Here is a 27,787-nt window from a genome sequence, read left to right as displayed (position 1 = left end):
TGAAAAGAAACTTTAGGGAATAAACTCTCTATGATGCTAAAAACTTACATCATTAAGTCTGAAAATATTGCCCCTGGAATGCAGACAGGAACCATTGTTGCTTTGTGTGTATATTTTTTTTCCAGTATTCTTTAAGAAAGTTGGTAACAGAAATGGACAGGCAGATAATACTAATTCAGAGACTCTTCTAACAGTTAAGTGATAAATTATCTTTACATTTGTTTTCTTCCTTCCTTTTGGCTATGTAAAATTAGAGTATATTTGTCTACCTACTATACATGATAAATAGATGATCCCTATAAGTTAATAATGCCAATGTGACTTTGTAACCAACATAATGTGAAAGCAATGAGGTAAATGTTACCTTTTATGGAGTTATAGGAAATGATCAAGTTAAAAGCTCTTAATGAGCATCTACAGTTTACAAAGCATTGTGTTGGAACTGTGGAGAATGATATTCAAAGAACATGTAGTTTTCTGATATTCCAGGAAGAAAGCTAAAGTAAGCATACACATTCTTATTATAAGAAATGAGATTAATACTATAAGACAATTATAGATAAAACCTTTAAAGAGCAAAAGAGTGGATTTCCTTTCTTACTGGAAATCTCTGAAGGTCAGCTAGAGGATATTTCTCAGAAATTTTGTTTGAAGTTCCCAGAAGGTTGAAACAGCTAGAAATGGAAGGACACTCCAGGAAGAAAGAAGAGAGCAAGGTGAGCTTGGATATTCTACATCTATTTATTTTTCATCTTTGGCTGCTACATTATTTACATTATAGAGATTTCACATGATGTACCTCCTAATTTTTACATGCTCACATTGCCTCATGAATACACCCTGATCATATAAAGGCTTTGATATAATTCACTTGAGAACTATAGTCTCCATTTTGTAGGTCATGAAATATTGTAGATTACAAAATAGGTTAAAATCCCCTCTTTCAGGATGGAAGGGGAATCACTGAAATGTACTGATGCCTGAGGATACAGTATTTTTCAAATAAATTAGTGACTAAAGTAGTTTGAATTGTTTGGAACTTAAATGTACAAAAATGGACTTCAAGGCTGTAGATCTGAGTGGACAGATTTAATGTCTTTCTGAAACTACTGATTAAATACTTGATAAGGACACATGATTATTTAAGCATACATGTTTATGATTCTTAAGTTATCTTAAATACACAAGTCCAAATGTGAAAAGAGAGATAAGCTCTTTTCATAGGAAAATATGTTTGACAACATACAAATCCAAAACTATAATACTCAAAGGAGTGACCAATGTCAGAGAATATTGACATGAAATAGACTTTTACATCACCTTGTTTCCAATGCTTAGCATATTTCCAAGTGTTAAAAATGTTGTGGTACATCACTCTTTAAAATCAGTGAAGGAAAGGAGGAGCTTATTGTAATGATTAATATATCAAGGCTCAATTTACTTATAGTTTAAGATCATGTGAGTCAAGAGATTTTTTTAATACTTGAAAATTCAAATTGAATAACTTTATTAGATCTATTCTGAAGAGTTTTTTTTTAATTTTTTTTTCAAGGAATAAGGGATATTTCAGCTCTGTTGAAGAGAAGAAAGTTCACCATGAGAGAGAAAAATATATTGAAAGGAAATCTTGGCCCTAGCTAGTCTGCCTTAATCTGCACTTTGGCTGTTCACAACTTTCAAGACATGCATTGAAAGTTAGATGGATTGAGGAGAGGCAAAATAGAATAAGTAAGTCTTCCAGATTATATTTAAATGCATTACATTTCATTTTATATTTATACTTGCATATAGTGCCACTTGCTAGCATCATCTTCATAAGAAAGAACTAAAGAAAAAATGTGTTTTTGGAAATGACCCCATGATAATATTTCTTTTTAAAATGTGAAAACAGAAATGTTCATCCAAAGAAGGGACATTTTAAGTTGAATAATTATTTGCCAGGACAGAAACAAACTGAATAAACAAGTCAGTTGTTATTTATTATGACTCTTTTGGAAAATTACATTACCCTCCCTCTTCTGCTTTCTGCTCTTCCAGCAACGTGGAGTTTTCAGGTACCTGAGAATACAATCCCTACTGGGAATATAACCATGATCAGGTCCTAGACCAACTGCCAGGTGACATTCTCCAATAAAAGAAAACCACTTCAGGTTTAACAAGCTTAGGTAAAAGCTTGAATTTTTAAAACACAAGCTATTAATTAATAAATTCTCTTTCATTTAGAAATTTAACTTCAGGAAGTCATTTTGAAATGTAACTTTAGGAAATACGAATGCATAAAATGTACTTTTCCCAGGCTGGAGAATGAAAAAATAGTAATTGGCATTTTTGAAATATTATCAAATAACAGAGATCATTCACTCTGTTCATCATATAAATCAAGGACTAAATATAAATGTACTTGGAGGCTGCAACAGATTATTTAAAGTAATATGTCTTTTCTCTTTTCAAACTAGGTTATCTAGAAGACAGTTTGTGCTACTTTTAAAATAAATATGTATAATAAATGTAAAAAGTATAAGTGTATGAGTGAAAAAGGTGCTAAAGATGATACATGACATTATGTCATAAACCACCAAGGGCAATCAAACATACTCTAAATAATGAGTGATGCACAATACTTGGGATTCTGAATATATTGAATATGGCCAAAAAATGACAAAGGGAATAATAAAATGGAGCCATATATTAAATATATTCATGAAATTAATCATAATTATATCAAGTCTAACAAGGGATTGTATTTAAAGAGTCTTATTGGAAAGTTTAACATTCACAAGATTGCAGATAATCCATTTCACATTCATCCCTAATCTCATTCATGAAATCATGAAGCTGAACAATAAGGTGGCTGAGTTCCTTCCACTTGGGTTATCACAGGATCCTGTTAGGAAGAAAATAGTGTTTGTCACATTCTTGTTTTTATATCTGGGGAGATTACTAGGTAGTTTCCTGATTATTTCCACCATCAAGACCAGCAGGACACTTGGGAGTCCAATGTACTTCTTTCTTTTCCATTTATCTTTATCTGACATCTTCCTCTCAATTTCCATAGGCCCTAGAGTGATTGCCGATGCCCTTAGGGGAAAAAGCACAATCTCCTTCAATGAGTGCATGACCCAAGTCTTTGCATCACATTTTTTTGGTTGCTCAGGAGGGTCGAGAGGAGCTACTCCATGTTCAAGGTCAGCAAGGGTGCCGTGAGGAGATACCCTCGTCCAAGGTAAGGAGCAGTGGCTGCACTTTGCTGGAGCAGCCGTAAAGAGATACCCCACATCCAAGGTAAGAGAAACCCAAGTGAGAAGGTAGGTATTGCGAGGGGGCATCAGAGGGCAGAAACACTGAAACCATAATCACAGAAAACTAGCCAATCTGACCACATGGACCACAGTCTTGTCTAACTCAATGAAACTAAGCCATGCCGTGTGGGGCCACCCAAGAACAGGTCATGGTAGAGAGGTCTGAAAGCATGTGGTACACTGGAGAAGGGAATGGCAAACCACTTCAGTATTCTTGCCTTGAGAACCCCATATACAGTATGAAAAGGCAAAATGATAGGATACTGAAAGAGGAACTCCCCAGGTCGGTAGGTGCCCAATATGCTACTAGAGATCAGTGGCAAAATAACTCCAGAAAGAATGAAGGGATGGAGCCAAAGCAAAAATAACACCTGGTTGTGGATGGGACTGGTGATAGAAGCAAGGTCCGATGCTGTAAAGAGCAGTATTGCATAGGAACCTGGAATGTTAGCTCCATGAATCAACGTAAATTGGAAGTGGTCAAACAGGAGATGGCAAGAGTGAATGTCAACATTCTAGGAATCGGTGAACTAAAATGGACTGGAATGGGTGAATTTAACTCAGATGACCATTATATATACTACTGTGGGCAGGAATCCCTTAGAAGAAATGGAGTAACCATCATGGTCAACAAAAGAGTCCGAAATGCAGTAACTGGATGCAATCTCAAAAATGACAGAATGATCTCTGTTTGTTTCCAAGGCAAACCATTCAATATCATGGTAATTCAAGTCTATGCCCCAACCAGTAATGTTGAAGAAGCTGAAGTTGCATAGTTCTATGAAGAACTATAAGACCTTTTAGAACTAACACCCAAAAAAGATGTCCTTTTCATTATAGGGGACTGGAATGAAAAAGTAAGAAATCAAGAAACACCTGGAGTAACAGACAAATCTAGCCTTGGAGTACGGAATGCAGCAGGGCAAAGGCTAATAGTCATAGCAAACAAACTCTTCCAACAACACAAGAGAAGACTCTACACATGGACATCACCAGATTGTCAACACCAAAATCAGATTGATTATATTCTTTGCAGCCAAAGATGGAGAAGCTCTATACAGTCAACAAAAACAAGACCAGGAGCTGACTGTGGCTCAGATCATGAACTACTTATTGCCAAATTCAGACAAACTGAAGAAAGAAGAGAAAACCACTAGACCATTCAGGTATGACCTAAATCAAATCCCTTATGACTATATGGTGGAAGTGAGAAATAGGTTAAAAGGACTAGATCTGAGAGAGAGAGTCCCTGATGAATTATAGACTGAGGTTCATGACATTGTATAGGAGACAGGGATCAAGACCATCCCCATGGAAAAGAAATGCAAAAAGGCAAAATGGTTGTCTGAGGAGGCCTTACAAATAGCTGTGAAAAGAAGAGAAGTGAAAAGCAAAGGAGGAAAGGAAAGATATTCCCATTTGAATGCAGAGTTCCAAAGAATATCAAGGAGAGATAAGAAAACCTTCCTCAGTGACCGATGCAAAGAAATAGAGGAAAACAACAGAATCCTGAAGATTCTGAAGAATCCTGAAGAATCTCAAGAAAATTAGAGATACCAAGGGAATATTTCATGCAAACATGGGTTTGATAAAGGACGGAAATGTTATTGACATAACAGAAGAAAAAGATATTAAGAAGAGGTGGCAAGAATACACAGAACTCCTCTACAAAAAAGATCTTCATGACCCAGATAATTACGATGGTGTGATCACTCACCTAGAGCCAGACATCCTGGAATATGAAGACAAGTGGGCCTTAGAAAACATTACTATGAACGAAGCTAGTGGAGGTGATGGAATTCCAGTTGACCTATATCAAATCTTAAAAGATAATGCTGTGAAAGTGCTGCACTCAATATGCCAGCAAATTTGGAAAACTCAGCAGTGGCCACAGGACTGGAAAATGTCCGTTTTCATTCCAACCCCAAAGAAAGATAATCCCTAAGAATGCTCAAACTACCGCACAATTGCACTCATCTCACACACTAGTAAAGTAATGCTCAAAATTCTCCAAGCCAGGCTTCAGCAATACATGAACCATGAACTTCCAGATGTTCAAGCTGGTTTTAGAAAAGGCAGAGGAACCAGAGATCAAATTGCTAACATCCGCTGGATCATCAAAAAAGCAAGAGAGTTCCAGAAAAACATCTGTTTCTGCTTTATTGACTATGCCAAAGCCTTTGACTGTGTGGTTCACACTAAACTGTGGAAAATTCTGAAAAAGATGGGGATGCCAGACCACCAGACCTGCTTCTTGAGAAACCTGTATGCAGGTCAGGAAGCAACAGTTGGAACTGGACATGGAACAGCAGACTGGTTCCAAATAGGAAAAGGAGGATATCAAGGCTGTATATTGTTTAACTTATATACAGAGTACATTATGAGAAATGCTGGGCTGGAGGAAGCACAAGCTGGAATCAAGATTGCCGGGAGAAACATCAATGACCTCAGATATGCAGATGACACCACCCTTATGGCAGAAAGTGAAGAACTAAAAAACCTCTTGATGAAAGTGAAAGAGGAGAGTGAAAAAATTGGCTTAAAGCTCAACATTCAGAAAACTAAGATCATGGCATTTGGTCCCATTACTTCATGGGAAATAGACAGGGAAACAGCGGAAACAGTGTCAGCCCTTATTTTGGGTGGCTCCAAAATCACTGTAGATGGTGATTGTGCCATGAAATCAAAAGACGCTTACTCCTTGGAAGGAAAGTTATGACCAAACTAGATAGCATATTAAAAAGCAGAGACAGTACTTTGCCAACAAAGGTCCATCTAGTCAAGGTTATGGTTTTTCCAGTGGTAATGTATGGATGTGAGAGTTGGACTATAAAGAAAGCTGAGTGCCGAAAAACTGATGCTTTTGATCTGTGGTGTTGGAGAAGACTCTTGAGAGTCCCTTGGCCTGCAAGGAGATCCAACCAGTCCATCTCAAAGGAGATCAGTCCTGGGTGTTCATTGGAAGGACTGATGCTGAAGCTGAAACTCCAGCACTTTGGCTACCTCATGTGAAGAGCTGACTCATTGGAAAGACCCTGATGCTGGGAGGGATTGGGGGCAGGAGGAGAAGGGGATGACAGGGGATGAGATGGCTGGATGGCATCACCAACTCGATGGACATGAGTTTGAGTAAACCCGGGAGTTTGTGATGGACAGGGAGGCCTGGCATGCTGTGATTCACGGGGTCACAAAGAGTCAGACACGACTGAATGACTGAACTGAACTGAACTGAGAGATTTTCATTCTTATTCTCATGGCTGTTGACCGCTATGTGGCCATCTGCAAGCCCCTTCGATATATGACCCTCATGAGCCATCAAGTCTGTGGTGTGTTGGTGACTGTGACCTGGATGGGGTCTTGTCTTCATTCTTCAGCTCAGATTCTTCTAACCTTGAGTCTGCCTTTTTGAGGTTCCGGTGTGATAGATCACTATTTTTGTGACTTGCAGCCTTTGTTGAAACTTGCCTGTACAGACACTTATGCAACCAACCTACCCTTGGTGTCCAACAGTGGGGCCATCTGTAACAGTGAGTTTTGTCATGCTGATGTTCTCCTATGCTATCATGTAGCATTCTCTGAAAAACCACAGTGCTGAAGGGAGGAAGAAAGCCCTCTCCACCTGCATCTCCCACATCATCATGGTCATCTTGTTCTTTGGCCCTTGCATACTTATATACACATGCCCTGCAACTACCTTTCCCATGGATAAGATGATAGCTGTGTTTTATACAGTTGGAACACTTTTGATAAACCCTCTGATTTATACACTGAGGAATACAGAAGTGAAAAATGTCATGAGAATGTTACGGGGCAGGAAACTGATTACAGGTGACAAAAGATAAATGGAAGTTTCATATCTTTGCTTCAAGTTTAGATTGAACTAGAAGTTCCCAGAAAATATCATCTTCTGTTGTAGTGTTGATATAATCCTATCATACAAAAGTAGTATTCATTTCCTTCAGGAAAGTAAGCACTGTAAAAGCAAGCAGTTATTAGTGTTAAGTCACTTTTATGTAGAGAATGACACAGCACTCATATACCAGAATGTAAGTTTCATTGCCTTAGGTGTTTTGCACTGCTGTGTCCCTGCATCTCTTGACTGACTTATATCACAGTGGTTTTAATCCAATGTTTTCCACTCCCTTTTAATTTTGACTTATGGTCTTTTCTGTGTACAGTTGCACTTAAATACTTATATTCACAGTCTGGAAGGTTTTCCGTCTTTCAAATTGTTCTGTTTATTAGACATTTTGGTCACATCTATAGACCTTCAACTGGGTTGTTCTTCCTCACTCAGCAGAAAGTAACAGATTCGAAAAATACAGAATCATAATATTGTAATGGACAGTGTATAATCTAGACAATCTCCCTTCAATTTATTGGTGTTATATTTTGAATTCATACCATGTGTTTATATTGATCCTTGTAACAATGACAGAATATGGAGACAAAATTCCACTTCTGAAGTATTTATAAGAACTTAGGAAGGAATTCAAGAACTTGACTATTGGATTTATACTTATAATGATATTCTTTTGGTAAAATATATGTTCCTAATTCATTTCCTTCTGAATTTAGGAGTGGTGTAGTTTTTCTCATGAAATATATATATATATATACATATATATATATATATATATATATACACGTTTAGTATTTTGTTCTGTATTGACATCTTGTAACTGTAATATTGATGACCCAAATTAAGGGTGATATATTTACACATTCTAGAAGGAGAGAGATAAGCAGTTGATGTAAGTGAATATTAACACATCAGTAGATTAAACAAATAATGAAATAATTCAGAGAGTTTTATGCTTTAAAATAGCAATATGTGCATTATGGACATGAATTATGAACTCCAGTTAAAAGTAACACCTTTTAACATTTACCCAAAGGACTTGAAAGCTTACATCCACATAAAAATATTCACTGATATTTATAGCAGTTTTAGTCTTGACTGTTAAGGCTTAGAAGCAATCAATATGTGCATCAATGGGTGAATAGATAAACCGGTCAGTTCAGTTGAGTTCAGTTGCTAAGTCATGTCTGACTTTGTGATTCCATGGACTGCAGTATGCCAGGCCTCCCTGTCCAGCACTAACTCCCAGAGTTTACTCAAACTCATGCCCATTGAGTCAGTGATGCCATCCAACCATCTCATCCTCTGTCGTCCCCTTCTCCTCCTGCCTTCAGTCCTTCCCAGCATCAGGGTCTTTCCAAATGAGTCAGTTCTTCACATCAGGTGGCCCAAGTATTGGAATTTCGGCATGAACATCAGTCCTTCCAATGAATATTCAGGACTGATCTCCTTTAAGATGGACTAGTTGGATCTCTTTGCAGTCCAAGGGACTCTCTAGAGTCTTCTCCAACACCACAGTTCAAAAGCATCAATTCTTCAGCACTCAGCTTTCTTTATAGTCCAACTCTCACATCGATACATGACTACTGGAAAAACCATAGCCTTGATTAGATGGACTTTGTTGGCAAAGTAACGTTTCTGCTTTTTAATATGCTGTCTAAGTTGGTCAAAATTTTTCAAGCATCTTTAAATTTCATGGTTATGGGCACCAACTACAGAGATTTTGGAGACCCCCAAAAAAATAAAGTCTACCACTATTAACACTGTTTCTCCATCTATTTGCCATGAAGTGATGGGACCAGATGCCATGATCTTAGTTTTTTGAACATTGAGTTTTAAGCCAGTTTTTTTTTTTTTTTTCACTCTCCTCTTTCACCTTCCTCAATAGGTTCTTTAGTTCCCCTTTGCTTTCTGACATAAAGGTGGTGTCATCTGCATATCTGAGGTTATTGCTATTTCACCCAGAAATCTTGATTTCGGCTTTTGCTTCATTCAACCTGGAAGTTCATATGAAGAACTCTCATATAAGTTAAGTAAATGGGCTAACAATATGCAGGCTTGATGTACTCCTTTCCCAATTTGGAACCAGTCCATTGTTCCATGTCCATTTCTAACCGTTGTTTCTTGACCTGCATACAGATTTCTCAAGAGACAAGTCAGGTGGCCTGGTATCCCTATCTCTTTTAAGAATTTTTCAATTTGTTGTGATCTACACAATCAAAGGCTTTGGCATAGTCAACAAAGCAGAAGTTTTTTTGGAACCCTCTTGCTTTCTCAATGATCCAACAGATGTTGGCAATTTGATCTCTGGTTCCTCTGCCTTTTCTAACTCCAGGTTGAACACCTGGAAGTTCTCGGTTCATGTACTGTTGAAGCCTCGCTTGGAGAATTTTGAACATTACTTTGCTAGTGTGTGGGATGAGAATCTGATTAGGTGAGTCCTTCAGACCCATGACCCCACCTGGACTGACATCCAGAGCTTTCTTAATATTTTCCTAATGGAACAAATGGTGTTTTTATTTTTGTTGCTGTTGGTTTGTTTTCAGCCCAAGAAGAAGCAGGTACAGAGAACAGAATGCAAGTCACACTATTTTCAGACCTTGGAATCAAGTGATCCAGATAACAAACCCAACTGGGACTACCGAGACAATGCAGAGGAAGCTGATCCATTATGAAAGTATGATCTTAAAGGGAATGCAGGCAGCAGGAAATAAACCTGTCATTTAGAATAAGATGAAGAAAATCAGGAGCCAACAGAAAATCCTTCAGCATTCTTAGAGCACCACAGGGAAGGCATCTGAATTTATACTGCCACTAACCCTGAGACGTTGGTAGGGAATGCAGTGACTACCTGGAGTTTAATAACCAATATATAGAGGAAGAAATGTCAGAGAAAGAAAAAGGCCCACACTCAAGTCTGCCCACTTACCGCTGCTTATAGTGTCAACTGGTCAGCACAGGAATCTACACTAATGCCCATAGAGGTTCTCAGCTCTAGTAAAGGTACCTGACCCCTGCTCCTCCTGGGGGAGAGCAAACCAGAACCCAACAGTGCACCATGCCAACAAGAGGGATACTAGGACAGAGAAAGTTCTCAAAGGGTCAGAAATGGCAGGTCCTGGCCACTACCCTCAAAAGCTGAGGTTCAAATAGATGAAAAATGATGGGCCCAGCAAGGCTTTCCCTAGTCCAATGACTAATACTTCACACTCTCAATGCAGGAGGTGTGGACTTGACCCTTGGTCAGGGGACTAGATGTCACATGCTGAATCTAAGACCTGGCAGAGCCAAAAATTAGATAAATGGGCTTCCCAGGTGGTGCTAGTAGTGAAGAACCCACCTGCTAATGTAGGAGATGTAAGAGATGTGTGTTCAGTCCCTGGTTCAGGAAGATCCCCTGGAGGAGGGCATGACAACCCACTCCAGTACTCTTGCCTGGAGAACCCCATGGACAGAGTAGCCTGGCAGGTTACAGTCTATAGGGTTCCTTAGTGGGGTGGCCTCCTTGCTTAAGAGTAGCTGCTCCCACAACTGAATATATATGTATAACTGAATCACTTTGCTATACAGCAGAAATTAACCCAACATTGTACATCATCTATACCTCAATAAATCTAAAACAAAAAAGAAAGGATGAAAACTGGATTAATTTGCTTCTGACTGCCCTTCTTTACATGTGCTTGTCCCCAAGGGATAAGTTAAAAATAAATGCATTTGAACTCCTATATTGTAGACACATTCCTCTAGCCTGAGTGAATGGACTCCCTAAATACCTTGAAATTGAACAGTTCAAGTGTGTCCTCCAGGTAAAAGAATCTGTGAAAGCTCTCACAAGACATGGTAACTAGGTGCTGCCCTGACCTGGCCCACCATCTATTCTGGCCAGAAGGCTGGAGGAGTCTAAGAACCAGGAAAAGCAGCAACCTGCAAGACCAGCTCACTCCTAGGTAGAACAACCCCACTTGGTGATCCCAACCACGCATTCCATGCTGAAGTTGCTGTGATCACTTCATGGGGTCATCGTACTCAAGTGAAGGGGGATCCTAAGCCTCAAGCTCCAGAGAAACGACCTATGACAATGGCCTCCTTGACTACCCCTGTGAACCTCTCTGACCTGAAGCTTCTTTTCCAAAAAACAACCAAAGCCTGACCAGAGACATTCAGACCCGGCCAGTGAAGCTGGACATCAGGGCATATATGCCCACAGGCAAACCTAGATACTTTTAGTCTTTCATGTGTCTGAAAAGTGTCCAATGTCCTTTTCCTCCAAAAGTTTAGAAAACTGGGGTTCATCTCATGAAGATGAATGTTTAGGACTGAAGATTGGTAACAACCAAACATACCTTATGGTGGCTGAGAGGAAATTCTGCTCCTTTGCACAGGGCTATGATGATGCCTGAAATCAGCAGGAAACAACTACAGAGACAGACTATCACCCCTCCGCATCCCTCGAGAGTAAGAAGCCAGACAGAGGAGGGATTTTTCACCAGCAAAGTCCATTAGGAAGTCCCTAGCAATAATATTAGAAGCAGGGTTTAAAAAAAAAAACAAAAAAAAACTAACCTTTCTCTTTTCCTTTGTGTTTCATCTGGTTTCACTTGCTCACGGTATACCACGTGCAGAAGCCTCCTGCTGGTGCTCCAGACCAGAATTGCTCTGCTGAAGGGCTGTGCCGGCTCTGCTCAAAGAGGTAGGCAGAAGGACCAAGCACAACTCAGAGATTCAAGATGGCGGCGGCCAGTTGCGTGCAAGCGGAGCAACACATCTGGATGTTCCCGCGAGAACTCCGCCTTCTCTACGCTGGCAGCTCAGCAGCCCTGCCCACAGCCTGTCTGTCAGGGAGATAACGTGCTCTAGCAGTGGCTCCCGACGTTTCTGGGACCAGGGAGCACCTTCATGGAAGACAGCTTTTCCATAAACAAGGGAATTGGAGACTAGCGGATGGTTTCCAAATAATTCAAGAACACTGCGCTTATTTGCACTTTATTTCTATTATTATCACATTAACTCCCTCTCAGATCTTTAGGCATTAGACCCAAGAGGCGGGGGACCACTGCTCTGAAGCCAGTTCATTCCTTACATTCTTTGCTCAAAGAACACACTTTCCATTCCTTTGCTTCTGAACTGAGTTCCTCTCATTCTATTGGCTTGAACAACAAGGACAGGGAGACCCCTGTTGGAGTCTGACTCAAGGGGTCAGTAAAAATTTATGCAAGCTTAGTCATGTCCAACTCTTAGTGACTCCTAGCCTAGCCCACCAGGCTCCTCTGTCCGTGGGATTTAACAGGCAGGAATACTGGAGTGGGTTGCCATTTCCTCCTCCAGAGGATCTTTCAGACCCAGGATCAGACCTACATCTATGTCTCCAACTTTGGCAGGTGAATTCTTTTACTACTGAGCCATCTGGGAATCCCTCAGTAACAGTATTACATGTAAAATTTTAAATAGATGAGCAGAATGTGGGAAAAGTGATATTGTATGATTCCTGAAGCTTAGGTTGAGAGACCTTGAAGATTTAGCTTTTGTGAAACAACTACTGCCCTGAAACAGCCATGGTGTGTAGATGCTGCTGGAGAATGAGAGAGAACTGACTGAAAGGCACATGAGCAAGGCCTTCTTGGAGCATCTACAACATTCAGGTCAGGAAGCATCAGTGGAAGAACCACCCAGGTGAATCCAAGGAAAACTGCAGAATTATAATCAAATAAAGTGTTTTTATTTTAAGCCTTTAAGTTGTGGTGTTACAATTTTTAAACTACTAATTTGGGGATTAAATTTTGTGGTGGTAACCCACTGATTTTTTTACTTAGCTCTGTTTGCCAACATATAGCAATAGAAAGCTTACACACACACAAGGCAGAAAGTGAAAGAAAAACACTGAAAATTTCATGGAATTCTTCCCCAGAGATTCCCTGTTGCTGATGAGGTGGCATAGTATATACCACCTCATAGTATATACTGGGTTACATGAGTGGATCTTAAATATGCTCAGAAGTTTCCCATCAAGCTCCCTCCTGCTACTATGAATGCCCCTGGTGCTCTCAGGACTCTGTTTTCTCCTACAACTACAGGAAGAGTACATGGCCAGAAATTGCAGAGAAAATGGCCCAACTGTGTGGTGAACTTTGGCTCATGCGAAAGAAAACTTGATGGCTATGTGCATCTTTCCCTGTCCTGTTTACAAATTCCTTGGGAAATGAATCCATAGTGTCTATTAAAAGCTTCAGTGAGATAAAGAAATCAGCTGCAATGGGCAGCTCATAAGTTCTCCCTAGAAGTATGAACTAGTTGCTTTTTGACATTTTATTATAAATGAAGAAGGAGGTGAGGTGAAAATAGGAAGAAGAAAGAAAGTAAAGAAAGAATGAGGGGAAAGGAAAAAGTACAAGAGAAATAAGAAAGAATATCAGTGATCAAGAGTCAAACATAACAGTTTGCAATCAAAAGGTAAGAGAATGAAAGCCTGCATAATGATTGTCCAAAAATAGGTTGGAAGTGAATTTGTTCCCACCAGTTTCTCCAGAAATCACCAGAAACTATATTAAAAAAGAAAAAGTGGTGCTAATACTATTGAATATACTATTTTCCAATCAAGTGGAACTTTTAAAAACAGGGCAATTAAAATTCAACAGAGAAATACCTCCAAAAGATGTTTTTTTTAATAAATATATTTATTTAAATATCAAGTATATCATATTATGTATATGTATATATGCGTACATACACATCATTCCACTGAACAAGATAAACTTCCATAAAATAATCTTATATCTATGTTTACTGAAATGCTTTGGAATAGTGTTATTGTTCTAAATGCACAAATTAATTGTTTTTAAATTATTTTCTATTGGAGTATAGTTGATTTACAATAGTATGTTGGTTTTTAACTTTAAGAAGTTAAAAGCTTTCAACATTTTTTTTTTTTAGAAAACTAAAAAGACATCTGGAAATTAAGGCTCACTCTTCTCTGAAGTGGTTCTGATTATAGAGGGTACTTTGGGAGAAAGGTTTTCCCCAGGGTCATTAACATTTTGTATCATTCTCTTTAAAATGACCATATAAGATGTAGAGAAAACAGCATTTGTTGCCAACAGTACTGCAAAATGGCAGATTTCAGTTGGTGAGAGACAGACCAGGAACAACAAAATTCTACCAATTTTTGAGTTTCTGGACTCAGGGATTCTCTGAAACCAATTATTCACAAAGTAATTCTTAAGGCATCACTCTTAACTTTGTTTTGAATAGTTGCACCCAAATTATCTCAGGAGTGATAGAAAAACAAAGCAAAATCCAAGCTCTGGACAATACTGGTGAGATTTTTCCATTCTAAAACTAACATTGAAGGTTTTTGAAAAAGAGAATTTTATCAAATTTCTATATTTTGAATGCTTGCAATATAATTGCAAGACAATGTTCTTAGAAATAGCAGGAGAATAAAAATTTTAAGATGATAATAAAATGATGAAGTGCATGCAAACCAGACTATGAGATGGATACTAATGACATATGAGTAGGAAAAATGCCTGACTTTCAAAATTAATGAGGTGTTAGTATGTTTGGAATGTTCAGAATGTGGAGGAATAAATTCTTTGAGGTGGATCTTGATTCTGGGAGAAAGAAGCTTTCTTCCTTGACCTTACAGGATGGACAATGGAGACAGAATCCCCAGGCTTGATTTTAAATGACCGGTTTCTTTTAGATGATAAGCAAGTCACAATGTTCACAGTTGTTAAAAACTGCTATGATTTGAGATCTCTTAAACTGAAGGACTCTCTGAGTGTAGAATAAAATGTTTTGTTTAATTCAGGACAACAAAAGGAGAGTGAGAGTGTACATGAGTTTTTGGACCCCCTATTTGATATCAAACTCTTATATCGAGAGATGCAGTATAGGAGAAAGAAAAATTATGCAAATCTGATTTTAAGATAATGATGCTGTATCTCTAGATAAATTGTTAAGCTTCATGGGGCTTCTGCTATCCCTCGTGCAAAATGAGAAAGTTTTAAGGGATGTGTTCGAGTCTGAATTGGATTGTCATTATATCTATTATGGTTTTTATCATTATTTCTACTGTAAAAGAGAAGACACACCTGGAATGACTATGCTATCAAGTCTAATTTACAGATCAGGAACAACATTGCCACAAAACATACCTTAGAGCACAGAGTTCAGTTGGAATTAACAGATCTTAGGGGGATGTGTCCTCAGGTCAACAGAATTCCTGATGATTACCTAAGACACTGTGTAATCCTATCCCAAACCAGAACTAAAGGAATCATTTATTAATACATCTGTAGCTTGGCTTGAAGAACAGCTTGAGAAAGGCTTTAATCAAAGGTATTCCCCATGCCCCTTATCTGTACATATGCTGCAGTGACCTCACAAGAGTGTCTGGCATTACACCACTAGAGAGTCATCCATTAAAAATAAATATGAAGGACTAGTGAGATTAAGGAATGAGCCATATCTATTTATTTATTGATGTTAACAGATAAATATGTAAAATACCAAAGCAATACAATTCCTGGGGAATCCTCAAACACTGAGTTTGAAGGTAAGATTTCCCTCCCCTCCATTTAAATCAAATATATCTTGATGTGCCTCCAACAGTTTCTTTTAATTTGATCCCTTTTAAGTTTGGTATAATAGAGTCATACAAAGCAACTTTTTGAGTAGGTGGCTTCTTCCACTCTACAATGTATTTTTGTGAAAATTTGTTATGTTGAGTAGCAGCTTTAGCTCACTCATTATGATTGGAAAATAGTATTCCATTGTGTGGCTTTATCACAATGTATCTACCCATCCTACTCTTTTAATGGTATAGATGAACTTATTTGCAAAGAAGAAATAGAGTGACGGATGTAGAGAATAAAGTATGAATACCAATGGGGGGGATGTAGACTGGGTTGAATTGGGAGATTGGGCTTGGCATATGTATATTGCTATGAATAAAATTGATAACTAATGATAATCCTCATGTATAGCACGAGGATCTCTAGTCAGTGCTCTGTGGTGGCCTAAATGGGAAGGGAATCCACAAAAGGGGGTTGTGTATATGTGTGTCTGGTTCACTTTACTGTACAGCAGAAATGAACACAACACTGTAAAGCAACTACTCCAGCAGTTTCTTTCATTGTTTTCTTCAGTTTCTGCCTCCTTTTCAGGTTTTTATGGCTATTCCAAGCTGAAAGAATTGTTTTTTAATTTCATAGTAGAAATAGCTCTTTATGTTATAGATGATAGTGAAATTAAAACTTTCTCATTTTGCAAGTGGGATAACAGAAGCCCCATGAAGCTTAACAATTTATCTAGAGGTACAGCTCCAATATCTCAGAATCAAATTTGCATAATTTTGCTTTCCTTTCTACTATATCGCATCACTCTTTATTATGAGAGTTTGATATCAAATATGGGAACAAAAACTCATGTATACAAATATCACAGTTCCTTAAGAAGAAGAACCTGCAACATCATCCAGTCTCAACTATTTGAACACTCATAGCAATATTCAGACAGGAAAATATGGGTGTGTATGTTTGTGTGTGTGTGTGTGTCAAAAGTAATATGAACATTTTCAGGATATAGATGTTGTCATATTTCCAAACTCAAAAATTGTTTCAAATTTCAGTTGAGTGCCTTAGACAGATTAGAAAGAAGCAGATTGTTAGAAACAGATGAAAGAATCTTTATGAAACATGAGGGAAGTGAGAGGGTTGGTTTGATGTGTGACTTAGAGGATTTATTTGATCTCTTTCAGCTTTGTGTCTAAATCTGAAAGGACTATCATTTGACATAAGATGATCAAAATATGTAGAATATGTCCTCTTCCATTTCTTTAGGTATACATGCTAAGCAGTGGTAAGTACCCATTTTTCCATTTTTATCGATTCTGGTTATTCATTTGTTTTGAGTTAAAAATAAATGTTGCTGGTCTTTGTTTTTTTTTTTTTTTTTAACTTTCAGGTAATGTAATTGTCTCTTGAGAACTTGGCCTGCTAAACTAATTCCATGGAAAAAATAAGCAATGTAACTGAATTTGTTTTCTTGGGTCTTTCTCAGAACATAGAGGTTGAAGAAGTGTGTTTTGTGGTATTTTCTTTCTTCTACATGGTGATTCTTCTGGGAAACCTTCTCATCATACTGACAGTTTGTGTGGGCAACCTTTTCAAGTCTCCTATGTATTTCTTTCTCAACTACCTGTCTTTTGTGGATATTTGTTACTCTTCGGTCACAGCTCCTAAGATGATTGTGGACCTATTAGCCAAAAGGAAAACGATCTCCTATGTGGGGTGCATGTTGCAACTCTTTGGGGTACATTTCTTTGGTTGTACTGAGATCTTCATCCTTACTGTAATGGCCTATGATCGTTACGTGGCTATTTGTAAACCCCTATGGTATATGACCATCATGGATAGAGACAGATGCAATAAAATGCTGCTGGGGACTTGGATAGGTGGGTTCTTACACTCCATCATCCAAGTGGCTCTGGTAATCCAACTACCCTTTTGTGGACCCAATGAGATTGATCATTACTTTTGCGATGTTCACCCCGTGCTAAAACTCGCCTGCACAGACACATACGTTGTTGGTGGTGTTGTGACAGCCAACAGCGGTACCATCGCTCTGGGGAGCTTTGTCATTTTGCTGATCTCCTATACCATCATCCTGGTGTCCCTGAGAAAGCAGTCAGCAGAAGGCAGGCGCAAAGCTCTCTCCACCTGTGGCTCCCACATCGCCGTGGTCATCATCTTTTTTGGGCCCTGTACTTTCATGTACATGCGTCCTGATACTACCCTTTCAGAGGATAAGATGGTGGCTGTGTTTTATACCATCATCACCCCCATGTTAAATCCCCTGATTTATACACTGAGAAATGCAGAAGTAAAAAATGCAATAAAGAAACTGTGGCGCAGGAGGGTTTTCTGGGAGGCTAATGGTAAATAGCAAAAAGTAACAATCCAAGGTGGATGATCTCAAAGTGTCTCATCTGCACAGTGAAGACAATAATAGTGATCTCACAGGGTGTCTTGAGGGAACAAATAAGAGAATAACACATTTACAGAAGCAAGTTATTATGTATCATTATGATTATATTTGTTCTAATATTTCATAATCATAATTTTCTGAAATATCTAGAACAAAGAAATCCTATCAAATTCAGCATGGTCAGACTTTCCCCTCTTTATTTTTTTCCTTTTTTCAATTTTCTTTAAAGAATGAGGTTCACCGTGATTGTATTACTACTTAAGGCTATTTTCTAGTGTTTAGATTTATGGTTCTTACATAATGAACATTTGATATGTGTATGTTGTTTGAATGAAAGGATTCAGGAAAAATGACCAAAATCTGAGCTAAGGAATTCTGGTACAAGTCCTCCAAAACAGCAAAACTAAACCTTGTAAGGTTTGGATGTGAGGGGTTGTGGCAGAATGTCAAAGAGATAAAACACAGGCTTAGAAAGCAAAAGACCTGTTATCCTCTGGTTTGGGGGAAAAGCTTTCTTTCTCTAGGACTCATTTTCCTTACTCAAACGATGTCTATTGGGAAAAAAAAATTTACCCCTAATACCCGCCTTTTAACTTTAGCATTCTCTTTATATGCTTCTGATAACTGACTCTTGTAGTCTGTAGTCAGCCATCACTATTAATGTAAAGTGATTAACAGGAAACACTTAAACTGAACAATACCAAAGACATCTGTGATGAATACAGGACTGTGTGTTAATCAAGAGGGTAAATGTAATTTACTGAAATGCATGGTTGGGAAACCATATTTCCTACAATGTTTGAACCAAACACCTTTACTGAAAACAGTGTCATTTATCACTGCTTCCTTGACTGGCAGAACCTGATTTCTAGCTGTGGATTCTAGAGAGAGTCATTCTGGACAAATAAACGTACCTTTCTTAGGTAAATGATACTTGCCCTAGTAATGCATTCCTCTTCTCTTTGCCCGACCTAAGCTTTATTTTTCCACAGCAATAAACCCATCACTGATTATCTCTCTGCCATTTATTTTCATTGTTTTTTCACAAGTCTGATTATTTAAATTACCATCAATATGTGTCTTTGTGATTGCGATTTTGGAGTGTGTGTGTGTGGTGTGCACATATTATTGATACATATGTGTATCATACAGGTACATACGTGTATCATACATACAGGTACACTGTACACTGTCAGTACCTTCCACAATGATCTCAGCTATTGGAGCACTCAGAGTTAAAGATAATAAATATCAAAAGGCAGCAAGACATTCAAAGTTATAATTGTTAAAAGTTATTAAAAGTTATAAGACCCTTTGCCTCTGACTACATGAATCCATATCTATTTCCCCAGTTTGGACATAGGCTTATTGGACCTCTATGAACCTGAGTGTTTGCTCAGCTTTAAGATGATAACTAGGTCGGTGCTCTCCAGACTTGTCTGATCATTTTAATCCTCTTGAGATGTTTTTGAAAAGATGACAGTATCTATTCTAAGAATTTGTGGTTCAGTAGACCAATGTTCAGTTCAGTTCAGTTCAGTCACTCAGTCTCTTTGCTACCCCAAAGACTGCCACACACCAGACTTCCCTGTCCATCACCAACTCCCAGAACTTGCTCAAACTCATTCCATTGAGTCGGTGATGCCAGCCAACCATCTCCACCAATGTTAGAGGGTATATATATAAAAAAAAAAAATCTGTATTTTCAACAAGCTTGTCTGGTAATTTTTATACAGGTAGTGGCACATCAAAAATTTGGAAACACTGGAACTAGATGATACTTGATCTTAGAGCACAAAAGGGTCTTTGAATCAATCAATTCCAAAGGGTCCTACCTTGGATATATATTCCCATCTGTTCTACTATTTAAAACGAAACTAAACTTGAACTGAATTTAGAAAATTGTGGAATAAATTATTGTAATTCATGTATAAATTTTTCCACGATGCTCTTTCCTTTATGTTTCTGCATCAAAGACTTGACTACTGAGAGTTATTTATATTGATGAGCTGAAGTCCTGAAGAAGATACAAGCTGACAGATTCAATACTCTCAAAGACCGAGAAGCAAACCATATTGATGTAGGAGACAGGTGGGCTCCAATTTAGATGTTTACAGCTGGTCTCCTGTTTACATTTATTGGGGTGCAAAGTGGGCTTCAGGCTGAATACTTAAAACTGTTGGCATTTTCTGTGACGCTGGATAGGTGGGCTCCAGTTAAGGCATTTACAGCTTCCTGTTTGCTCTGGAAAATGAATGTAACAACATAAACAGGGTAAATATCCAGTGTTTGTCTCTTGTAAGCATCTTAAGATAATAGTCACGGCAATAGTCAAAGAAATAGTCAAGGCAAGGACAAAGAGGGGCAAAACCTTATTTGAGTAAAAGATTAAGGGACCTCCCTCCTCCTCTTTTTGAGACAAGGGAGACATTACACATGTGCAGAAGGGCTTCATCTGAGTCAAAAGCCAAGTGGTAATGGCAGGCTATAATGAATCTTATTCTTCCCAGAAGCCTTCACTCCGAGATCCTTCTTGGCAGAGGGGTGCTTGCTCATCCAGGGGAGTGCCTGAGGGTAGGTGAAGTGTGGAAAAAGAAACCAGATAATTGGCTAAAGATAGATAAAACTTGAAAGAACTGACCTATATAAATGACTTAACGGCCTCTTTACTGCACTCCCCCTCACTCGGAGGGACACCCACACTTTTTCTCTTTGAGTGTCTGTCTCGGCCTTGCTTCCGTCTTAACAAGCAGTTTCTCTATGTACTCTTCCACTTCTTGCTGTGCTACATCTCTAGTAATAAACTTTGTTTCTTCATTTACAGTTTCTGCCTCCATGATAAATGAATTTTTCACTGGGGACAGAGATACAGGGAAAAACAGCTTCTAGACTCTAACCCAGGCTGGTTTGGTGGCTAAGATTCCTGGTTTCCCTTCAGGCTCTGTGTGTGTTTTAGTCACTTAGTCATGTCCAACTCTTTGTGACCCCATGGACTGTAGCCCACCTGGCTCCTCTGTCCATGGAATGCTGCAGGTAAGAATACTGTAGTGGGTTGTCATGTCCTTCTCCAGGGGATCTTCCCAACCCAGGGATCAAACACCGATTTCCTGCATTGCAAGCAGATTCTTTACCATCTGAGCCATCCAGGCTCCCCAGGTTCAAATCTTGGGCAGGGAATTAAGATCACTCATCATCCCACTGCTCACAGCTGCCTTGATGAGATCAATATGAAAGGGTATTCAGGTTTCCACCACTGATTTTATAAACTTCACAGAAGTTTGTCAGAGTCAGTCTCAATCAGAGGAGCTCAGGGAGACTGCCCATGGAAGTGCCTCATTTTGACAGTGTTCTGATGTGTCCAGTTCTTACATGGTAACCTGGCTTGTTTTGTGTTTTGAAGTACAATGCAACTTCATCACTTTATTAAAATCTTACAAATATTGCTTTTTCTACAAGTTTAGTGAATATATATATAAAGATCCACAAGGTAAGTGCACCACAGTATAGAGAGTGATATTCATTGCTGTACTTTCATAACAGTCAGTGGTACACTCAGATATCACACATATAGAATGCAAAATTCAGTCTCAGAAGATTTAGAGCTTCTATTTTCTTCATGAGAAAAATAAAACAACATAAGGTATATGTGAACCTACCCTGAGGTTTGGAATGAAGCTTGGTCAAGCTTGACCTAGATCAACTGAACCCCAGTTGACCCAAAGACACATGAGCAAGAATTCTTAATGCTTATTATATAATCCTTGAGTCTGGAATGGCTTTCTTATCTAACTTATCCAAGAATAGTGTGATCAAACTGGGAGTAGGGGTTTTGAGGCATATTACTGAATTAATAAATAAAAGCAATGATTACATTTAGAGTTAGCTAATTGAAAGGAGTAGTATAAAAGGCTAGCTAGAGAGAGTGGGGAGGAGATTGGTTATATAAATACAGGACAAATTCTAAAGACCTAAGTCTGCAGCAAGTCTCCTCCCTCTATTTTTCCATGAATAATATGTGGGAAGAGAAGGATATAGTGATAATCACACTTGAGTAGATTCATTTTCACCCCTCCGTTGTTGATAAATTGGAGAAGAGAGTTAACAACAGGTAATCCAAGCTATATTCAAAAAGATTCTTAAAATTTGTTGTCTTCTGGGCAAAAAAAAATCAATAGTGAATTTGTCACAATAATAAAGTGTACTTCATTACTGGAGAAAGTGGCCTAAACAACAAAGGCAATCTTATGAAAAATTAACACTTGAGTTAGCTGCCCATGCAGCTATAGATATTTCTGTTTTCCTTTACCTTCCTGAATCAGACAATACACCAGAAAGTAGTCATCACCAGGCCTACATCAAAAAGAAACCCTGACTTGCTCTGCTAGTCTTTTTTTCTCCTTTTCTAGATATTCCATTATTTGTCTGCCTCCCCTTATATTCTAAGATTCCTAAATTTTCAGGCAGAACACATGTCAGGGACTTCTTAGAAGAGAAAATACTGTTGCTGAAATCTTCAAGATATACCTAATTTCTGCATATGTATACTTCATTTTAGAGTGCAGATTCCTGTTGAACAAGGGACAATAATTCTTTAACAGTATACAGTACAATTTCTTAGTGAGGTGAAGAAGATGGAGCACCAGAAGATAAGAGGTCTGTGTCTCTCATAGTTGAGAACTTGGTGAACACACCCTCCAAGTCTTTTTTTTTCTTTCCAACATTTATGTTTGTTTTATTTTTAATTTTTTTTATTAGATGGAGGCTAAATACTTCACAACATTTCAGTGGGTTTTGTCATACACTGATATGAATCAGCCATGGAGTTACACGTATTCCCCATCCCGATCCCCCCTCCCACCTCCCTCTCCACCCGATTCCTCTGGGTCTTCCCAGTGCACCAGGCCCGAGCACGTGTCTCATGCATCCCACCTGGGCTGGTGGTCTGTTTCACCATAGATAACATACATGCTGTTCTTTTGAAACATCCCACCCTCACCTTCTCCCACAGAGTTCAAAAGTCTGTTCTGTACTTCTTTTTTGCATATAGGGTTATCGTTACCATCTTTCTAAATCTCATATATATGTGTTAGTATGCTGTAATGTTCTTTATCTTTCTGGCTTACTTCACTCTGTATAATGGGCTCCAGTTTCATCCATCTCATTAGAACTGATTCAAATGAATTCTTTTTAACGGCTGAGTAATATTCCATGGTGTATATGCACCACAGCTTCCTTATCCATTCATCTGCTGATGGGCATCTAGGTTGCTTCCATGTCCTGGCTATTATAAACAGTGCTGCTATGAACATTGGGGTGCACGTGTCTCTTTCAGATCTGGTTTCCTCGGTGTGTATGCCCAGAAGTGGTATTGCTGGGTCATTTGGCAGTTCTATTTCCAGTTTTTTCAGAAATCTCCACACTGTTTTCCATAGTGGCTGTACTAGTTTGCATTCCCACCAACAATGTAAGAGGGTTCCCTTTTCTCCACACCCTCTCCAACACTTATTGCTTGTAGACTTTTGGATAGCAGCCATCCTGACTGGTGTAACACACCCTCCATGTCTTAGATGACCCTAGACACCTAAGAGATGTCTGAGATCAGACTCCTGACCTCAGAATTCTCTTCAAAATTCATGAAGATTGAAGATTCTCATCTAAATTAAGGAAACACCTGAATGGTCCCAAAAAAGATTTTAGTTTATGCCCAGTTGTCAGCTGGCTATACCTGTTTCTTAGTCTAATCACCTTTATTTCTCCATAGAATGATAACCTCTCTGAGGGAAAATGAGACAGATTTATCTAGTTTGACTAATGGAAGACACCATCAAAATACATTATTAGCATGATGAGACTGAGGATTAACAAAATGCATCCCAGGAGCATCCATTTCTTCAGCTATATGTCTTCTTAAGCTCATGACATTTCACAGAATGGGAGATATTCCATGTTGCACATTTACAAAGAACATCAGTTTTATATACTCATGAATATTGTTTAAATAAAGTGATAAATATGGTCATAGAATTGTATTTATAAAAATGAAAAGAATTGCTCATTTTTCAAGACTTTTAATTACCTACAATAAGGTACTAAGTTTTAATTACAATTTATGTAAGTGTAGTGTAAGTAGAATAATTATATAAATTACATTGTTTTAGATGCAGGATTTGTTACTATAAAAAAAATCAAAGTATACAACACTTGCAAAACTTTTGGCACTGATTTTTTGAAATTATTGCAGTGGAAACCTAAAAAAAAAAAAAAAAAAAAAGGAAGTGTTTTAAGAAAGTTCCGTGAGAGATGTCTCAGTCAAGATTATCTGTTTCCTGAAAGAGGCCAGAAAAGCCAACCATGCAGTCTTCACAACTTTCCCTGAAAAAAAAGTGCTGAAATGCACTCGTCAAGTCAGGGAATACACAGGACAGAATGTTCCTGAGTGTCAGAGCTGGAAAGGACCCGAAGGACATCTGATCCACTCCCCTTGTTTGCAGTCTCAGTCAAGTGACAGAGGCAGAGTGGCTGAGGGGGCTTCACTCTTCAGGGTTGCAACTTTGAATGGTAGCACACGATCCTTCTGTATCTGTTGTACTTGCCAACATTAACCATTGTGTGCATAAAATAGATCCAGCAAAGAGCAGGATAGCCAGATGTTAATTTTCCCGCAGAGTGTTTATCTCGGACCCACACTTTCCTCATGGCATTCTTCATGTCTGCGTTTCTCAGCGTGTAGATGAGAGGGTTGAGCACGGGGACAATCATGGTGTAAAACAGGGCAAAGACCTTCCCATTCCTCACCGAATCAGCCGTGGGGACATAGGTGAAGATGAGCGGCAAGAAGAACATGAAGACCACAGTGATGTGTGAACCACAGGTGGAGAGGGCTTTGTGGCAGCCCTGGGTTGAGCGAGTCCTCAGGGTGGGAAGGATAATGATGTAAGAAATCACCAAAGCAACAAAGGTCAAAATGGACAACAACCCTGTGGTGGTAATGATTGCAATCACCCACAGTCTAGTGTCTATGCAGGCCAGCTTCAGCAAAGGGAATACATCACAGAAATAGTGGTCTATTTGATTGGGGCCACAGAAAGAAAGTTCAATAATAATTAATACTTGCCTGAATGAATGGCTAAAAGCTCCCATAGCAGAAGCCATTACAAAGACATAGCACAGTGTCTGTTCATGATGACCATATAGTGAAGAGGTCTGCAGATGGCGGCATAGCGGTCATAGGCCATGGCCACCAAGAAGAAGAGCTCAGTGGCTTCAAAGAAGTGGACGTAAAACATCTGGGCCATGCAGCTGTTGTAGGAGATGGTCTTCTGCTGGGCCAGCAAGTCAGTGATCAATTTGGGTGCCACCGTGGAGGTGAAGCAGACATCCATCAAGGACAAATAGCTGAGGAAAAAGTACATGGGCTGTTCACCGAGGCGCCTACCCCTGATGGTGAGAAGAATGAACAGATTCCCTTAGAGAATCGCAATATAGCAAAGTAAAAATAGCACAAAGCAGGCAACTTTCACATTCTCAGCAGTAAAAAGCCCCAGGAGGATAAATTCTGTGACATTTTCATGTCCCATTGCCTCTGTGGGTTTGATCGTTTAGAGGGGCAATTTAGTATACCTGAAACATGCAACTTTTTAAAATTATTTATGTATTTCAAAAGTCATTCATCTAGTCAATAAATATATATATTGATGTTTCCAAATGATACAAACATCTCACCCACACATAAAGTTTATTAGAGAAGACATACAGTGACAATACTAGCAAAAAATAATCGACATATTGAGGTGGAGCCAAGGACAATGCAGTCTTCATCTCCCCACCTTACAGTGGTGGGGATGTCAACGCCCAAGCAAATGGGAGGAACCTCTGAGTGACTGGAGAATGTTAACTTGAGTGAGGTCTCCTGGAGGTACACATTTCAACACCAAAACCTGCCTCTACACAACTCTCTTCAAACCCCAGTGCTGGAAACCTTGGGCCAAATAATCAGTAACACAGGAACACAGTCCCATCCAAAAAAACAAAAAACAAACAAGAAAAAGAGAGGCAAGAAAAAAATATGTTACAGACAAAGGAGCAAGGTAAAAACCTACAAAACCAAATATATGAAGAGAAAATATATTCTTATATTTTTTAAACTACATGAGAAAAGAATTTAGAGTAATGACAGTAAAGATGATCCAAAATCACACAAAATAGAGTGTAAACAAAGAATGAGAAAATACAAGAAATGTTCAATAAAAACATTGAAGGGCTAAGGAAAACATGCAGAGATGAATGGCACAATAACTGAGATGAAAAGTACATTAGAAGGAATCAATAGCAGAATAACTGAGACTTAAAAAATGAGTAATTGAGCTGGAAGATAGAATGGTGGAAATGACTACTGAGGAGCAGAACAAACACAAAATGAAAAAATTTGAAGACAATCTCAGAGAACTCTGAGACAACACCAAACACACTGACATTCAAATTTTAGGGGTCTTAGGAAGAAGAAGGAAAAAAGAAAGAGCCTGAGAAGATATTTGAAAAGATTATACTTGAAAACTTCTTTAATGTGGGAAAGGGAATGGCCACTCAAGTCTAGGAAGCTCTGACAGGTCCTCCCACACAGGATAGACTATAGGAGAAACACACCAAAACAATATTAATCAAAATAATAAAAAGCAAATGCAAAGAAAAAATATTAAAACTGAAAGGGAAAAGGAAAAAAAGCAGTGTATAAGAACCCCCAATAAGGGTATCAGCTGATTTTTCAGCAGAAACTCTGCAGGCCAGAAGGGAGTGATAGGATCTATTTAAAGTGATGAAAGAGAAAATTATACAACCAACATTACTTTGCCCATCAAGGATCTTAGTTTTACAGAGAAATCAAAAGCTTTACTGACAAGCAAAAGCTAAGAGAATTCTGCAACACCAAACTAGCTTTACAACAAATGCTAAAGGAACTTCTCTATCCAGGTGATATCCCATACTTATAACAAATTAAAGAATACAAACTTAGCATATTTCAAAGCAGAGACATTACCCTGCTAACAAAGGTCCATCTAGTGAAAGCTATGGTTTTTCCAGGAGTCATGCATGGATGTGAGAGTTGGACCATAAAGAAAGCTGAGCAATGAAGAATTGATGCTTTTGAATTGTGGTGTTAGAGAAGACTCTTGAGACTCCCTTGGACTGCAAGGAGACCCAACCAGTCAATACTAAAGGAAATCAGTCCTGAATATTCATTAGAAGAACTGATGCTGAAGTTGAAGCTCCAATACATTGGTCACCTGTTGCGAAGGACTGACTCATTAGAAAAGACCCTTATCCTTGGAAAAATTGAAGGCAAGAGGAAAAGGGGATGACAAAGAATGAGATGGTTGAATGGCATCACTGACCCAGTGGACATGAGTTTGAGTAAGCTCCAGGAGTTGGTGATGAACAGGGAAGCCTGGTGTGCTGCAGTCCATGGGATCACAAAGAGTCAGACACAACTGAGTGACTGAACTGACTGAATCATCTCAACAGAAGTAGAAAAAAAATTTTTTTTAAATTCAACACTACTAATGATAAAAACTCTTCAGAAAGTGGGCATACAAGGAAGCTACCTCAAGATAATAAAGGCCATCTATGACAAATATAGAGCAAA

At 38.6% G+C, this 27,787-nt stretch overlaps 1 protein-coding gene and 1 pseudogene across 1 annotated transcript; one reads left to right on the top strand and one right to left on the bottom strand.

The window, feature by feature from the left end:
* Window positions 1-17,154: 17,154 nt before the first annotated feature.
* On the top strand, window positions 17,155-18,105 carry LOC136163045 (olfactory receptor 4S2). The gene has a single exon (XM_065927469.1). The coding sequence runs from the start codon at window positions 17,170-17,172 to the stop codon at window positions 18,103-18,105; it is 936 nt and encodes a 311-aa protein (XP_065783541.1). The 5' UTR covers window positions 17,155-17,169.
* A 6,579-nt stretch (window positions 18,106-24,684) lies between these two features.
* Window positions 24,685-25,724, bottom strand: LOC136164061 (olfactory receptor 4P4-like; annotated as a pseudogene).
* Window positions 25,725-27,787: the final 2,063 nt, after the last annotated feature.

This window comes from Muntiacus reevesi, chromosome 3, assembly GCF_963930625.1.
Source record: "Muntiacus reevesi chromosome 3, mMunRee1.1, whole genome shotgun sequence".
Classification (NCBI taxonomy): domain Eukaryota; kingdom Metazoa; phylum Chordata; class Mammalia; order Artiodactyla; family Cervidae; genus Muntiacus; species Muntiacus reevesi.
The sequence above is the reverse complement of the archived record's forward strand: the minus strand, read 5'-3'. Positions and strand labels throughout refer to the sequence as shown.